Genomic DNA, 17,304 nt, shown 5'->3' on the forward strand with positions numbered 1-17,304 from the left:
TATCTAAGTTTGTTGTCTGCATGCTGACTCTTGTCGTTGGAGCTTACCGTAGATATTCCGAATACTCTACAACAGGGGTTCTAAAAAACAACAATTTGCCGGTCTGGCTCAATTTTGACTTTGCCAGACCTTATGCACTTACAGAAAATGGCTAATATGGTTGATGTCTCCCAGTCCAGACCAATTAAGGGTTCCAAACTTTTAGAAGCCCTGCTCTACAAAATATTTTCAATGGTGATTTTTTTTAGATGAATAGCTGCCTGGGTACAAATAATGGATAACCATAACCGTACATCACTGTGTATAGAACACTATCATATCCAGGATGCAGACAAAAAAATTGAGATAAATGCAATTTAAAAAAAAACCCCACTCTTATACCATAGATGGAGTTTTTTGGGTATGAAAAATATGGGTACTGATAATGGATAAGAATTTACACTAGTTTCACTGTTTTCTAGAAATCACTCCGAATCACTCTGAAATGGTATGTTGCCTCTTTATCAACCTATTTCAAAGTGACACTCGTATTTAAAATCAATACATACACATGTCTTACAAACATAAATTTTGAGTGATAAAAGATAAGTCCCAAATCTGGAAACTTAAAATAATAATAATAAATGAAAACATGCCATTTACACACTATAAACTTTGAGAAAATGAACAACAACAAACTTTAAACAACTTTCTCTTAATAAATACAGCTTATATATATATATATATATATAATAAAACAAGATTTTAATATATATATATATATCTGAAGACATACACTTTATAATCCTGCCAATGTTTCGGCCATGCTGACCTTCATAAGGGCATACTTACATTAAAAACAAAGCTACCTTTCGAAAAAATAAAATAAATAACAGGTAATAATGCACCAGTCAATTGTAACCACGGCCCCCCCAGGTCCGGGGAATAGCGGGGACTTTGACTTTCGGTACAGCCAACCTCAGTTACAATCTCCACCCTGCGGGGACGAACTGATGGTTAAATCCCCGCCAAATGCCACCGCACCCCAGGGGGCCTAGGTAAGGCAAATTCCTCACTATATTTTGCGCAAAGACAAAACCACCGCATTCACATGGCACTGCGGGGCCACCTGAAAGGTAAAAAATGGCCCATTTCCCCAGCTATCCCCGGTATACCCTCAGACCTGGGGGGGGGGGGGGGGGGGGGGGGGCGTGGTTACAATTGACTGGTGCATAATTAACAAGAAATTACTAGAAAAAGAAAGGAAATAAATAAATACCTTTTAAGCACTTGCACCAGTAGTAGACCATGTATAAACATTGATTAATATTTCAAAGAAGGAATTCTGCTTACTATTCTAAGGAGCCATTTTGCTAAGGAGTGAACAACGCAATATCATAAGGTTAAGAAACTATGTTTACTAAAAAGGTTAACTGTTGAAGATATGTTAAGGTGACCAGTAACACATTTACAGCCAATTGTTCTTGGGCCATGATTACAAACAGTCTCAAGTCTGAGTTTAGATTTAGACAAGCACTTTTATTAAGTTACAAAGAACCGTCTTCTAACCATGTGTTTTACAAAAATACATGTCAATAATTGTACAATTTCAAACAATTTTACAACTCAGCAAATTTCATCACTTGAGGGAAAATAACAATGAAATGAAAATTTGCATTTTTGCAATTTCAATCTGAACTTTAATTTAAGACCGTTCATAATCACGGCCACAGGACTTTGTTCAAGTACGACAAACAACGTGATAAACGAAATTTGTTGTTAACTTTTAGACATGAAATACTTGATAAAGTGCTCATATATTTCAATAACAAATAAACAGTTGAAAAAGTTGTCTCGGAATACTGCAGATCACAAGTATATTCATTAAACTTACAAAGTAGTAACAATTTGAAAGTTAACAATGATGACGTTTACAATGTTGTTAACTTTACCAAAGTTATTGACAATGGGCCCTTGTTTGGAAATGAATATTGTTACTTCTGTAAACTATCAGCACAAAAAGAGATCGTATGATATGATCATAAATTAAAGTGTCCCAGAGTGTATGAGTCGTGATAAAGGAACAATTGATACATAAAAAGACAATGATTTGATTTAAAGTTGTTTTGATTAAAATACTAATGCAAGTACAACTACTTTTAAAGAATTAAGATAATTTGATGGTACATCATGGACTATTTTGCCTTAATGTTGTCAAAACCACTACATAAAACCCTAATGGAAATATTTCATGTGGAAATAAAGAAAAGAAAAGGACAACATTGTCTGTTTGTCTTGGGCGCTTTGTAACTACAAACACATAGGAGAACATACAGTATGATTAATTTAAAAAGCGGTAACAAAAAGCTTTGTTAGTACAAAATAGAATGCAATATGTGTAGTTAGAACATATTATACAAAATGTTTATTATTAAGGAACACAAAGCTCTTAGTCATTAAGCCACAGTTAGTCACTAGGATTTTACATAAAACATTCTAATTAATTATATTAAATTATAAAATGTATACAACGTACAAGTTACTTTAACCGATGAATTTCAAGTATGATTTTGAACAACAAACATGAGTCTTGCATGCCACACGCCATCTTCCTAAGTGATAATTTGTTACTTTGTTTCAACCCAATACATGGCCAAGTTGCAACCCGGACTAGCCACATTACAAGGGATTTTGACTAATGAACCTTTAGTGTGACGTTGAATTTTGAACTACAGACATAGGTCTTGCAAGTGACATGCTAGCCAAGGTATTTAGAAATCCCCGCAAGCATGGCCAAGTTATTGCCCAGACAACCCAAATTCAAAGGATTTCGACCAATGATCCTTGATTGTGACCTTGACCTTAAGACATGGGTCTTGTCAGCTACACACAGTCTTTAATGTGAACATTTGTAATTTTAAAACCCCAAATGCCAAATGCATGACTGACTTACAGCATTTTGACCAATGACCCTCATGTGTGAACTTGACCTTTGACCTGCCTACATGTACATAAGTCTTGTACACAACACTCCATCATCTCATGGTGAACACTTGTACCAAAATCCCCTTAATTGGCCAAGTTACATCCAAGACAAGCCAAAAGGAAATGTAGACACACACCAAGATGGACGGACGCATGAACATTAAACTGCCATTGTGGTGAATATGTCAAAGTTACCGCAAGTGGGCTTGACAAAAGGCCATAGGACTATAAGCAAGTTGACCTACATGTACATCCCACTTCTTCATTTAAGTTGGTGGTGGGCCTTGATACTCTAATGTATCGTTATTGTAACCGTTTGTACTAAATTTTGTTAAATATCTTAGACTGTTTTTAGTTTTTGCTCAACTTGGCTTAGACTGACAATATCAAGCTTAGATGACACTACATACATGTTGTAGGATATTTTCTTTTGAAAACAGATGATCTACATTTATTTTAATGTGCAAAAAAAATAGTCCCACAAAATTGAATGCTTTAATAGGATCAACTTGGGCAACAATATACTTTTTATCTTCTCATACTATAGAAGCCCTGAAAAAGACTGTCTAATGTGACAGGTCGTTTCAAGGTCACCGCACACATCTCCCCTCCATACCCCACCACCTTCCCAATGCTTGTCTCAGCCGTTCCAATATTCTGCCCATTAAAATCCATCTCAACGATTCTCAGCACATCGTCCCCGCTGTGCCTGGCCTGCCCTGTCTTTGCATAGGATATAGTCACATGAGCACTACAACCATGTTTTAAAAGTCTCTGCCTATCATTGTAACCTACCCCTCTTTTCTGCCCCTCATATTTGCTTCTAAGATCCTCTTCTTCGGGTTTTACAAAAAGATTCAACATATCATCAATATCTTTGTCATTTTGATTTACCTCCCCTGGCACCTCACTGTTGTTATGTTTAACCAAACCTCCAGTATTTTGTTTTTTGCTAGAGGAGGCAGTTTCAAAGTTGGCCTTGTTTCCACCATCCTGCCCTACGGCAGTAATTTCATCATTTTCCCAGTACAGGTCCACTCTTGCGCATATTGCTCTCCGGCTAAACACAAATCCTGAGATAGTAATGGCAAATGCCTTACCAAGGGAAGTAACGACATTGTTACATTTATGGTAAGGGTCTTGGGCATTGTTGCCCAAATAGTTGGCTGTACAATGAAGCATCTTCCTGGGTTCTGTGTAAGACTCATTGTATCTGTTGAGCATATCTGTAAAACAGCAAGATTGAAAATAAAACATTTGAATCAAGAAATGGAAATAGCATCTGTACCACACAGTAAGTCTTAATTTTCTCATTAATTAGTAATTATCATTTTACAGAAAATATGCTCCAGTTAAAGAGAAGACAAGATGAATAGCGTCAAATTTTTACACTTTAGGGCCTTTACTTCTAGATGTGATAAGGCCATCTGACTGTTAACCAAACTTGGTGAGGTTTTATGTAAATAAACATTGTAACCAAGTTTAGTAAAGATTGGAAAAGACAGACTTAATTAAGAGAGCAGACGTCATAAAAGTGCAACACTGCAGACAACCACATTCAATGTTGCAATAGTATATGTATAACAAGAGCTGTCACAGAGACAGCGGGCTCGACTATTCCGCCACTTTCAATGTAAGGACTGAAAAGTTTTGGCAAACATGCATGGATCACTGTTAACGTGACCAAAATTTTTAAATCGCATAATAAAGGGGCAAAAATTATATAATATGCAAGATAGAGTTTTCTCCCACCTCAGATAAGTAGATCCATTAATTTAATCATGCTAGATATTATTATCTTGCCCACGGGCGAAGATAAAATGCCTGTATGGAACTCCTTTTTAACAGTTGTCACATTATAATTACCTCCCTTGTTGAAGACTGTCATTTGTAGCATCATGGAAACCTTGTCTTGTAGCAATATTTAGAACGCTAATTAATTATTTCTCGCTTCAAATGTCACTATAAAACAGTTTTCACGTGCATTTCAAGAAATAATGCGTCACTCTCCTCCGAACTATTTAAAGATCTAATTGACTGTTAACATAACCCGAATCACTGTGCGCATATCCATGACAACCACGTGCTATCGCATATCCATACGCAATTATTTTCACTAAGCACAAAAGAGTTCCAGCAAAAAATACATTTTTACTTAATTTTGTTTAACTGAGGTGGGAGAAAAAGCATCTACCATAGCCGCTCGTGTAAGATAGATTCATCCCGACCCTCGCGCAGGGTTAGAATGAACCTATCTTACACTCTCGACCATGGAAGATACTTATAATCTTACTTGATTAATTAAGGAGATTGAATGGTTGGGAGCCTGTGTATAAAGTTTCAATGCAATAAATGATTTATTCGCTGAGGTATTGACTTGAAAGTGGTTACATGCAAAACCTTAACCAGAATTTTTATGTCAAATGAAAAAGGGCCACTATTTGAATTTAATGCAAACAAGAGTTATCTTACATGGTTATTTAAGTAGATTGGATGGTTGAGTACCGTTGTATAAAGTCTCAATGCAATACATCAAGTAGTTGCTGACCTATGTGTGCTTACATGCAAAACCTTAACCAGAATTATAAGTCAAATTATAAATGCCCGTAATTGGTATTATATTGAAAAAAATGTTATCTTACTTCATTAACTTAGTAAGCTAGATAGTTGGGAATACATATATAAAGTTGTAATGCAAAAGATAATGTATTTGCTGAGATATGAACTTAAACGTGGTAACATGCTAACCCTTAACCAGAATTTATAAGTCGAATAATTAAGGGCAATTGTTAAAGTTATCTAACTTGGTTAATTAAGTTGGTTGGATCAGGATGGATGAGTACCATTGTATAAAGTCTCAATGCAATACATCAAGTTGTTGCCGAGATATTAACCTATGTGTGCTTACATGCAAGGCCCATGATTTGCATTTTATTCAAATAAATGTTATCTCACTTCATCAACCTAGTACGCAAATATAGTTGGGAATAAATATCAAAAGTTTTAATAAATAATGTATTTACTATGATAATGACTTGCTTACATGCAAAACCTTAACCAAGGTGTGACGCTGACGCGGACACTAGGGTAAGTAGTATAGCTCTCCTTATTCTTTGAATAGTTGAGCTAAAACAATTGCATCGCTAGCAAATGCCAACACATGCTTGTTGCTTTTTCTGTAAAATTACTTAATTTCTAGAGATATGGGTCATGTACTACATGTGTGTTTGGTAACTTTAGAGTTTCATGTAAATATGTTGAACCGTTTTGAGTTTTATTATTGCCATGGTTAAAGTTCTTGCATCAAGAGGTTGACAATAATGGCCATCACAATAACTTTAAAACCCCCCAGATAAGTTAACAACACATATACTATTTTTCATATGATAAAAATCATGAATCAACCTAGAGAAGTCATTTTCTTAAAGACTTTCATTACCGAGCTTAACAAACTCCTATCATGTTGTGTTTATGATGCATTTGGCATGTGGTAAATCGTTGAAGTTTAGTTACTCCGTAAAAATAGGTAATTAAGATACGCAATCCAGTCAACAGCACCTAGTTAGACAGTGTCATGAATTTATAAACAAGTTCTTTCCAGAGCTAATGCCAATACTGTTCTGTTGTATACATTGAAGAAAAAGGGCATAACTGAACAGTTATAAAAGCCCAAGTGATGTGCGTATTTTCTCCGGAAACATGTATCTTATGTTTCATCTGAAAATCATTTATCTTTTTAAAACTCCTATAAAGATATAGCCAAGGTTTAAAGTTTTTGCATGACACGGACGATTACATCTACACCAACGCTATAACAAAAACTTCTTCTCCGAAAGAACAGACCCACTAAAATGATGTCTACAATGATGTACCTGTGAGTAGATCCCTGATACCGGACATGGACCCTGTCTGCCCCAACTCTGCCACACACTGGCCCAGTGTGTCCATCAACATGGTAACAAGCCGCTGGGAACCAGGCTGACTGATGAACCACCTTAAAATGTAGTTTGATACTTTTAAAATAGTACTTGCTTGTTCTTTGAATACTAAATTATTATCCATCACAGTCTGTACGTAGACTATGGCAATTGTCTTATTAACCAGGCTACAAGTCATACTATAATCAGTTTTAGAAAGCACTTAAAAAATTAATAGTCAATATACAGAGGACAGTTTTTTGTTTCTGTGTAAAATCACGATAAAATTAACCAATTGAGCACCAGAAGCCATATTTCACGAGTGGCATAGCAACATGGGTAATATATACTTTGGGTACTCAAAAGCTGAAATAAAATGCAATAACAAAGAAAAAAATATGTTACATTTCTCATCCACAGCCAAATGTTTTGTGTATAACAGAAATCAGGGGACTAGTCGAATGTCCAGATAGACAATATCAAATAATATTTTTTGTCCCCAATATATTTTCTTTAAAACTTGAAAGAAAATCTACCCACCTTTTTCTCAATCCTTACATTAATCAACTCTGTCCCAACACTTACCCATAGTAGTATGGCAGACATTTGTTGTCACGTAGACTCTGGAGTTTCTTTGCAATGATGTCCTTCGTCACCCCGTGTGAGTTGCGAGCCGCGAGAATATCCGGGTCATACCGCCATGGCGTTTCTGGCTCCACTATTATGATATGGTAGTAGTGGCTCGTCTGGGCCAGTCTGTTGGATCAAAAGAACTTTATATGTATAATCATAAATATTGTATAATTTTTGTTGATATATTGTTATGTAGTATTGTTAGGCCAATAAACATTTCAAGATTTTCATCCCTTTTTTTTCAAAAATAAGGGTGGAAGGTGACATTTAATTTTACATAGTTGACTGTTTCACCATTGAATACGTCTTTCTTATTGCACAAGGGATAATACACATATGTTCAGATAAACCATGAACACCATCATTCTCCTTTTTTATAGGTGAATGTTTGCAGCGACACCAGCTTGTGTGAATAAACACTGGTTCCAGACAGTATCAGACCAATAAACAAAATTTAAGCCCAGTTCAACAATACTATTTTAGTCAATAAAATTTAGGTGGCGGCGTTAAAAAAGGGGGGACAGACAGGGATGAAAATCCAGCAATTAATTAATAGTCGCCTCATGAAAAGTTTACGCAGGACTTAATTTTACATGTAATTATTTTATTTATTTGTAAAAAAAACATAAACACTGGCAAAATAGAGAGTGCGGATGCAAAATTACGAATGGATAATTTTTATCAACATATCAAATGTTCTGTGAAATATATTTAACGGTATCAAGTCAACAAATATGAGAATTTTGGATATATGTGGTGACCCCACATATATATATATTATGGTATTATTTGAAAGGATTATGGATTCATCTTAACAGCCTACACAAAATTATTTTGAGATCAAAAATGTCAATTTAAAGTTTTGTGAGTGTCACAAAAAGAATTGATTTTTTTTAAAGCAATATCAAATAGACTTTGCCTGGACTACCAAAATAGATATTAGTTGTGAAATAGATATTACAACAACTTCCAAAAACTGATCACACAATAAGTGCCCTAATACGATGGCCACCTACGTGTGCGGAAATAGAATAGTACATCAAATTTCAGATGAAATGAAAAATAATACAAGATTTTTCTGCATTTAAATATTGTATTTTTTTTATTTATATACAATCTTGGATGAAATAAAGAGCAATTATATGTAAATTGTAATAACCTTATGTATGATACACTTTCTGCCATTTATTTGACATATTAGTATTCAGCAAGCAAAATCCTTTCAAATTATACCAAATCTAGCCTTTTTGTGGGTCGGATCCCTTAAGCCCTGAAATTATTAAGGGATTTCCAAAACGTAGCCCTATTAGATTACTTGACATAGTGCGCCATGGTCCATCGCTGTATATTGGTGTTGTCTATAATGACCACTGGACACTTCTGGTCACAAGTCTGTGTGGCCAGGGTCTGACAGTATTGGTGAGCGTCTGATAGTTTATTCTGGTCCCAGCTGAAAAAAAATGATGATGCTAATTCCATTCTTTAAATAGAGAAGAAAAATAATCACATGAACCTGTTTTTGTACAACTGTACTATTTTGGTACTATATAAAACCAAATAAAACTAGAATGGGCTTTTGAGAAAAGCGCATGTCTCCCCCGAAGGCTTAGTAAACAGACACTTACCATAAAAATGCAAAGGCCTTCAAGTGCTGCTGTTTCTCAGGGAAAAAACGGCAGGTCTTTTATGGACAAAAAACAAAATAAACAAAATGCACGAAAGTTGAAATGAGACGCCAGTTATTGATCGGAAACGGTTTTCATCTTCAAGCCCTTGTGGACTTGACCTTTGACCCAGTGACCCCAACTACTGCATGACCCTTACAAGCATTCAAAGTTTGGAGACTCCAGGTAAAGCAGAACTTAAGTTATTGATTGGAAACCGTTTTTCATCATCACTCTCTTTTTGGACCCAGTGACCCCAAAATCAATACGGATCATCTGCCCAAGAAGACCTACCAGCATGCAAAAGTTCAAGACTCAAAGGCAATAGGAACTCCACTTATTGATCGGAAACCTTTTCTTATGTTCAGGTGTCTGTGACCTTCACCTCTGACATAGTGACCTCAAAAACAATGCGGGTCTTGTACACCCGAGTAACATCTCTACAATTTTTGGTAAACATATGTGAAAGATATTACACGCAAATGATTTTTACATGGAAGGTCACCACGACCTTGACTATTGACCTTGTTACCCCCAAAACAATTGGGATCATCTAGACATCATGACCAACCTCACTTCAAAGTTTGGTGAACCTAGATCAAAGCATTCTCCTGATATTGCACGGAAATATTTTTTTACATTAGAGGTCACAGCGACGTTGACCTTTGACCTTGTGACCCCCAAAATATAGGAGTTTTCTAAACCTCATGATCAACCTCCCTACCAAGTTTGGTGAACCTAGGTCAAACCATTCTCAAGATATTGAGCGGAAATGTTTTTTACATTGGGGGTCGCCGCGACCTTGACCTTTGACCTAGTGACCCCAAAAACAATAGGGATCTTCTACACCTCATGACCAACCTCCCTACCAAGTTTGGTGAACCTAGGTCAAACCGTTCTCAAGATTTTGAGCAGAAATGTTTTTTATATTGGGGGTCGCCGCGACCTTGACCTTTGACCTAGTGACCCCAAAAACAATAGGGATCCTCTACACCTCACAACCAACCTCCCTACCAAGTTTGGTGATCCTAGGTCATGCGGTTTTCCAGTTATCGATCGGAAACGAAGTGTGACGTACGGACGGACTGACGGACTGACGGACAGGGCAAAAACAATATGTCTCCCCCAGAGAGGGGGAGACATAATTCATGAAAAATATGTAAACTATAATTTAGCTTAAGTAAAAACATAATGAATAACAGTCATATGAATAAACAGGTCAATCATGAGTGACATTAGCTTAAATGTTTTGTATGTATGTACATGGCTACATGCTGTTGATTTTCATAATGGCTTTCATTTTAGAAGTTCTAACATCTCCCCACCCCTTCCGACCTCTCGAAAAATAAAAAAGGAACAAAATTTACAGTTAAACCATATAAAAATTTATCTGAACACTTTTTTAACTATAAATTTGAATTAAAGTTCATAACAAAGTAGTCACCAGTAGTTTCCTTGAGCATCCATGAAGTAGCTATCAGCCGAGCAGACTACTGATGAAGGGTAAAGTTGCTGAAGGCAGCGGACCACAGTACTCTTCCCGCTGCCTGAAATATAACAGGGAAATATTTACTTCACTATCTTCAAGACTGCTAGAGACAAGGGTTTTAGAACACGAGAGCCCGCAAGAGCCTGCAAAAGCCAGCATAGATTTCTTACCATTGCCTGAAATATAACAGGAAATATTTACTTCACCATCTTCAAGATTGCTAGAGACAAGGGCTTAAGAACACAAGAGCCCGCAAGAGCCAGCGTAGTAATCTTACAGCTGTCTGAAAAATAACAGGGAAATATTTACTTCACTTTCTTCAAGACTGCTAGAGACAAGGGTTTTAGAACACGAGAGCCCGCAAGAGCCTGCAAAAGCCAGCATAGATTTCTTACCATCCCTTCCCTCAATTTGCCACCAACTTCCACCAAATGCCACCCAAATCCATGGCAAATGGGTGGCACTTGGTGGAAAATGGGTGGCACTTGGTGGAATATCAAGAATTCCACCAACTGCCATGAAATTTCCACCCAACTGGAGGTGGCAGTTGGTGTAAAATTGAACTCAGTTTTTTTTTCATGTGGCACTTGGTGAAAAAGTTGGACTTAGTTAATTTTTCATATGGCAGTTGGTGAAAAAATGAACTTAGTTAATTTTTTGGGTGGCATTTGGTGAAAAAAGACTTAGAAAATCTCAAGAGTTCTGTAAAATGGAACCATTACTTACCATGATGGAATAATAATAGAATTTACGACAGTTGCTGTTCATGCTGCTGTTTTAGCATCATTACATATGCTACTATTTAAAACTAACTGGTAATGTTGCTCAGGTTATACTGATGATGATTACGATGTTGGTGGTTCTATTGATGATGATTATGATGTTGGTGGTTCTATTGATGATGATTATGATGTTGGTGGTTCTATTGATAATGATTATGATGGTGGTGGTGGTGGTGGTAATTATGATGATTGTGGTGGTGGTGATTATGATGATTGTGGTGGTGGTGGTGGTGGTTGATTTTGACAATTGTGTTGTTGTTGGTAGTTCATTGTGGTGTTGGTGAATATGATTGTGGTGGTATTGGTGATTATGATGATTGTGGTGGTGGTGGTGATAGTGATCATGATGATTGTGGTGGTGGCGACAACAACAACAACATGTTGTTATTGATGATGATGATGATGATGATGATGATGGTGGTGGTGGTGGTGGTGGTGGTGGTGGTGGTGGTGGTGATGATGATGATGATGATGATGATGATGATGATGACAACAACAATGTGATGGTGATTATCATGATCATGATACTGATGAGTTAAACTAAGTTTTCTGTGTACATGTGCTCTGTTGCTATTTCCCCAAAGGTACAGGGATGCATTAATGTTTGATTTAAACTCGGAATGACCTCTCTGCTGGAAAATCTCCTCAAAATATTTGAATCTTCTGACAGTTACTAGCATTAATTTTGTGGAACTTTGAATAGTGAGAAAAAAATTTGTGCAGTTTTGTTTAATAAAATGGATTGATTATAAGGTAACTGTTGTTGTTTTTTATCATATTAACATCCAAAAAAGATCATGACTTATCATTTTATTTTATTTTTACACATATTAGGCTCTTTGTCTTTGTTTAAAGTTTGACTAAGAGATAAGCTTTATGCATGTACTGTCAAGTATGTTTCACTTTATTCCAAAATAATTGACAAATACTCAGTCAAGCAATGTACTAAGTTTAAAAATTATCATTCAATTAGTACAATGAAGTTGAAGATGTATAAAGAAATGTTATACACATTTTTTCCAGACAAAACCCCCCCATAAGGATGACAATGTACTTGGACAAGATTCTAAGACCTTTTTGGTAAATATTTGAATATTACAATAACTTAAATGAAGACTGACCTCATAGTTTTATCATATTTTATTAGCTTATACTTATTTCAAAGTGCTAAGTGCTATGAAGGGTGAGATAAACAATATTAAATGCCAGTCAAGAAAAGATGTAGAAGATGTATATGATCTAAAGGGTGTGTGTGTTTTTAAGAAAAATCGTTATTGGTATTGACAAAGCCTTGGTGTAATTCATGTTGTTGGCTGCATGATTTTGAAAAAATAAAGATATTAAAGTGAATCTTGGTGTACACATGTTTCCAAAGACATTTGTAGAACAAATTGTAGAACAAACAACATTCTTCTGTGAGGCAAACCCTGTTATATTGAACAGATTTATTAAAATGATCGCTTTTTTCAGAAAGAAATATGAATAGGGGACTTCTATAGCAGAAGAAGTATAGCCAAACTTGCAGAAAACAACAACCGAATGACTGCATCACTAAAGAAAAGAAACAGGTTATTGACATTTCAATATTCAAAATACCAAAACTGGTAGTTAAATTAACTTTTTACCTGTATTGTCATTGCTAATACAACAGACAAGTGCTCTTGTAAAACATATTTGCAATGATTCAATGTATTCAATGTATGAGGCTGAATTCTATAATTAGTTATGGTATATCATTTTGTTGTTATACTTGGTATTAATCTGGCTAGGCCCAAAGCTGAAGAAACTTATTTAAGAGTATATTTATTTTATTTATGCATCTAATTTTGAAATATATTTTGAATAATGATAGCTAAAATGAAACCTCCAAAATAAATAATACTAAAACTGTTTTCAGGATTTCTCCAAATGTAGAAATGCAGACAGCTCTTCACCATCAACTGTGATCCTTTGTAATTTTGTGTACATATGAAACTAAATGACTGCAAAGAAATGTTTTTTGTTGTTCTTAGGTTGTTGTATGCATACTTCATAAATCCCATGATTTTATTTCCACCAAGTGCCACGTAATTTCCACCAACTGCCACATTGGCATGGCATTTGGTGAAAAAAGATCAAAGAAACTGAACGTGGCATTTGATGGAAAATTGTTCCAATACTCCACCAACTGCCACCTTGGGGTGGCATTTGGTGAAAAATTTGCCACCAACTGCCACGTGGCATTTGGTGGAAAACGTTCCAATACTCCACCAACTGCCACGTTGGGGTGGCATTTGGTGAAAAAATTTGCCACGTGGCATTTGGTGGAAAACGTTCCAATACTCCACCAAGTGCCACGTTGGGGTGGCATTTGGTGGAAAATGGTGAAAAATTAGATCAAAGTCCCATTTTATTCTGTTTTTCATTGTTTTACACCAAGTGCCACCCGTTTCAATACTCCACCAACTGCCACCCATTTTCCACATCCAATTCGTGGCAAATTTAGGGAAGGGATTGCCTGAAATATAACAGGAAATATTTACTTCACCATCTTCAAGATTGCTAGAGACAAGGGCTTAAGAACACAAGAGCCCGCAAGAGCCAGCATAGTAATCTTACAGCTGTCTGAAAAATAACAGGGAAATATTTACTTCACTTTCTTCAAGATTCCTAGAGACAAGAGCTTAAGAACACAAGAGCCCGCAAATTCAACAGAGAAACAGAAAAGCTACTGAAGGCAGTGGAGTGAGAGAACCATTGTACTCTTATCACTGCCAAAAAAATAACGGAATAACCTAAATCTGTGCCTTAAATGATTAAATTTCCAACAGTATAACTACCCTTTCTGTAAAAGACCACATTCTAAGTCACATTTTTAATAATGAGTTACAACAGACTAGAGTGTTCTTGATGAGATAAAGTACATGTATTATTCTTGAAACTAACTTTTGAATTAATTCAAATTTCACACATATTTTTTCGATGACTGATCATATAAACATGAATAACCTCCTTAATAACACACACTACTGTGGTTATGAGGCAGCATTCCAAGTCCTGTATCCCTTTTTTTACCGGAGGACACATTCATTTTAAAAAAGGGCATCAGTAGGATGCAATATGTCAAGGCTAAAAAATGACGCAAGTGAGCCCTCTGTCCATAATGGCACATCTAGTGTGGTAATGGCCCAGGGGCTTACATAGGGCACAACAGGGCCATCTTTTTTGTTTTAACTTATTTATTTTACAACAATTGTGAAACAAGTTATTACAATTACAAGTAATTCAGAGTCACAGTTTTTTGCTCAGTATCCATGTTAACTTCTTAAGCTTGTTGTGGTTATGAACTTTAAGGAATTTTGGCCTGGTATGATGCATGATAAAAATTGTGTTGGGACAGGCGTATAAACACTTGTAATATTATACTATCATTTATATATAATAAATAAGTGAAGCATTATTTCTCCAGTTATATAATGCATATATAGTAGAATTTCACGCTTCTAAAATGAATCACGCAGAACTGGTCACTCGGTGCTCCATAATTTTCCACTTATTTTTATATTATATGAAAATGGCGTCTATTTTTCGATTAGATTTGAATTAATGAAACATTTTCCAGATAGTGTTGGTGTTTTGATCCCTGTTCACAGATTTTCGACTTGATATACACATTACGAGGTTAGTAGGTGACCCAATATGGGATATTCGCTCTCACCCAGTATGTGTTCTTTGCCCCATATATCTGATATCGGGTCACCAACTTACCCCCGTAAATTATAGTAAAATATTGTGTAATACCGGAAAGACCCCGCATGAGGAAAATTGTGTTGGACCGGCGAATAAACTCCACAGTCCGCGGATCGTTGAGGAATGGAAATCGCTCATAGCCGTGTACTGCTGTCACCTGCAACTGGAGTTCCATGTAATTACAATTATGGATTAATCTGTCACAATTTTATGTGAAGTTATGATTATGATTTTTTATGTCATTTTGTACTTTTTTAAACACGCTTATAAAAAATAAATAAAAAATGTAAGTGATCTTGAAGTTAAATCCAGTTATGTAATCCAATAATTTATTGTACAAAAATGAGCTCTTTCTTCTGGTGTAAACCACCTATTTCATAATTTGTCATCACACGGCTTACATCTAATTCCTTTTCATTGCTTGTGCTTGGTTGCGGCTCAGTGGATGGCAGCCCAACAGTTTCATTGTCATCATCATCATTGATTATAATCACATCCTTAGGTGTGACAACATTACTGGCAGCACCATCTGTGATAATACTGCTGTTAATGTTAGCAGATTCTGTATTAGATATACGAGTGGCATAAAACACTTCAGTTGTTTCTTTCTTTATACTATCTGTATCATCTTTATCGGACAAGTCAATGAAAACATCTTTTTCTTTTTGCTTTTGACCACCGGTGTTAACGACATCATCACTGATAACAACAACATCCTCACCAGCTTCATCACTATTGATAAGAATAACAGAAGTTTCGATGGTTCCATGTTTAACAAACACCAAACCATCATCTTCGTCACTGCTAACATCTGGTAAGTCAATGAATCGACGAATCCCAAAGTATGTCATGACTTCCTTCAGTATCTGAAATTATATTAAATTTTTAATTGTAGCAAAAATTTCTGAAGCAAACTGAAAAAGTTTTTTGAGCAAGTCTTTTAGGGATAAGAAGAATCCAGTTATTAACATCAGATGTCATCTTGTAACATTCCACTGAATATATATATATATATATATATATATATATATATATATATATATATATATATATATATAATGGCATATCCATGTCTCCGTGTGGATGGATAATTGTATGTATATAAAGACCAGCTAGTTGTCCCCTTCATGGTTGAGCATGCTTTTCTCTGAATGGATCTCTTGGCCTTGTTGGCTTGGCACGTTACCGTCTATTATTTTAGACTTGTACAAACATGTGATCAGCTGTTATTAGTTTATAAACAATGATAGCAACCTAACTACTGCAGATTCTAGACTTAACTTTATATCCTTATCGTCTTGCACACTGATCGAGGATTCATGGTCAATCTGTTGGTTTGCAAATTGTATTGCTTAGCGTAATTCATAATAATAAGTTAGAGCACGCTAGTGTTACGTATTTATAAGATCATATGAACATTAGCGAACATTGAATACACGCATGAACAAGGAAAACAAAACAATACAGTACCGTAGAAACTTGGACCAATAAGTCAATATGGCAATAATAAAGATAGCTAAAGAACTTCTGCGAACACGTTATATATTAACTTTTGGGACGTGTAGCAAAAATAAAAATATCAACATTAAAGTTATGGAAGCCAGAACTATCATAAAGACATAAACTAAATAACCAATTACGGTTACATTCTAGAACATACCCAAAGCGATTCCAGTAATAGTATTATCATGTCAAAAAAGAATAGTATCAAATATCTTATGATCTCAAAATAAATATCAAAAATCCAGAATGAAACTATTTATATATTTTTTTTAGTTTCCCAGGGTTGTGAAAGGTTTGTGAAACGTCAACATTGAAACCGAAAGTAGACCATCTTGCATCGTGTAAAATGCGGTACCTTTTAACAAAGCTTTAAGACCGGTATACCACTATAGATAGATTTATTCGTGCATATATTTTAGTTGGAGTATATTTTAATCGCGGGTGGTAAACTAGTACACCTCTTTTATAGTGCAAACGCCATCTCTGTTTTATTGAAAATATACTGAATTTAAAATGGTACTTGTGTTAATTTTTTTTTCTATTTACACATGTACTATTTTAAATTTCAAGAAAACCTCGGCCGCCAAACTGGCTATTTTAAGTCTAACCTGGGAATATGAGGC

The 17,304-nt window shown here is 35.5% G+C and overlaps 1 protein-coding gene and 1 long non-coding RNA gene across 4 annotated transcripts; one reads left to right on the plus strand and one right to left on the minus strand.

Moving 5' to 3' along the window:
- Positions 1–1,183: 1,183 nt before the first annotated feature.
- On the minus strand, positions 1,184–17,008 carry LOC128240317 (uncharacterized). 3 transcript variants are annotated; one of them, XM_052956913.1, is made up of 9 exons: positions 16,839–16,978; positions 16,460–16,506; positions 15,580–16,044; positions 15,230–15,341; positions 10,623–10,725; positions 8,830–8,964; positions 7,467–7,637; positions 6,837–6,958; positions 1,184–4,190 (listed from the first exon to the last, which is right to left on the minus strand). In XM_052956913.1, exons 3-9 carry the CDS (start codon positions 16,027–16,029, stop codon positions 3,493–3,495), a joined length of 1,791 nt encoding a protein of 596 aa, XP_052812873.1. In that variant the 5' UTR covers positions 16,030–16,044; positions 16,460–16,506; positions 16,839–16,978; the 3' UTR covers positions 1,184–3,492. The 3 variants fall into 3 exon arrangements, with proteins under 3 accessions (XP_052812873.1, XP_052812872.1, XP_052812871.1); XM_052956912.1 differs by lacking the exon at positions 16,460–16,506 and having other exon boundaries at positions 15,230–15,335; positions 16,839–17,008; XM_052956911.1 differs by lacking the exon at positions 16,460–16,506 and having other exon boundaries at positions 16,839–17,008.
- LOC128240319 (uncharacterized) lies at positions 12,143–13,481 on the plus strand. The gene is made up of 3 exons (XR_008262141.1): positions 12,143–12,529; positions 12,920–13,017; positions 13,347–13,481. It is a non-coding gene; the product is annotated as an uncharacterized LOC128240319 (long non-coding RNA).
- Positions 17,009–17,304: the final 296 nt, after the last annotated feature.

The sequence above is a fragment of the Mya arenaria genome, chromosome 7 (assembly GCF_026914265.1).
Source record: "Mya arenaria isolate MELC-2E11 chromosome 7, ASM2691426v1".
Taxonomy (NCBI): domain Eukaryota; kingdom Metazoa; phylum Mollusca; class Bivalvia; order Myida; family Myidae; genus Mya; species Mya arenaria.

What these genes read in the sequence shown, in the direction of transcription:
- LOC128240317 (XM_052956911.1), bottom strand. Translation starts at nt 16,868, where the DNA reads ATGATAATACTATTACTGGAATCGCTTTGG. An exon ending in TATTACTGGAATCGCTTTGG is followed by an intron (nt 16,045 to 16,838) that starts GTATGTTCTAGA and finishes ATATAATTTCAG; the next exon opens with ATACTGAAGGAAGTCATGAC. An exon ending in GATGCTCAAGGAAACTACTG is followed by an intron (nt 8,965 to 10,622) that starts GTGACTACTTTG and finishes ATTTTTTTTCAG; the next exon opens with CTGGGACCAGAATAAACTAT.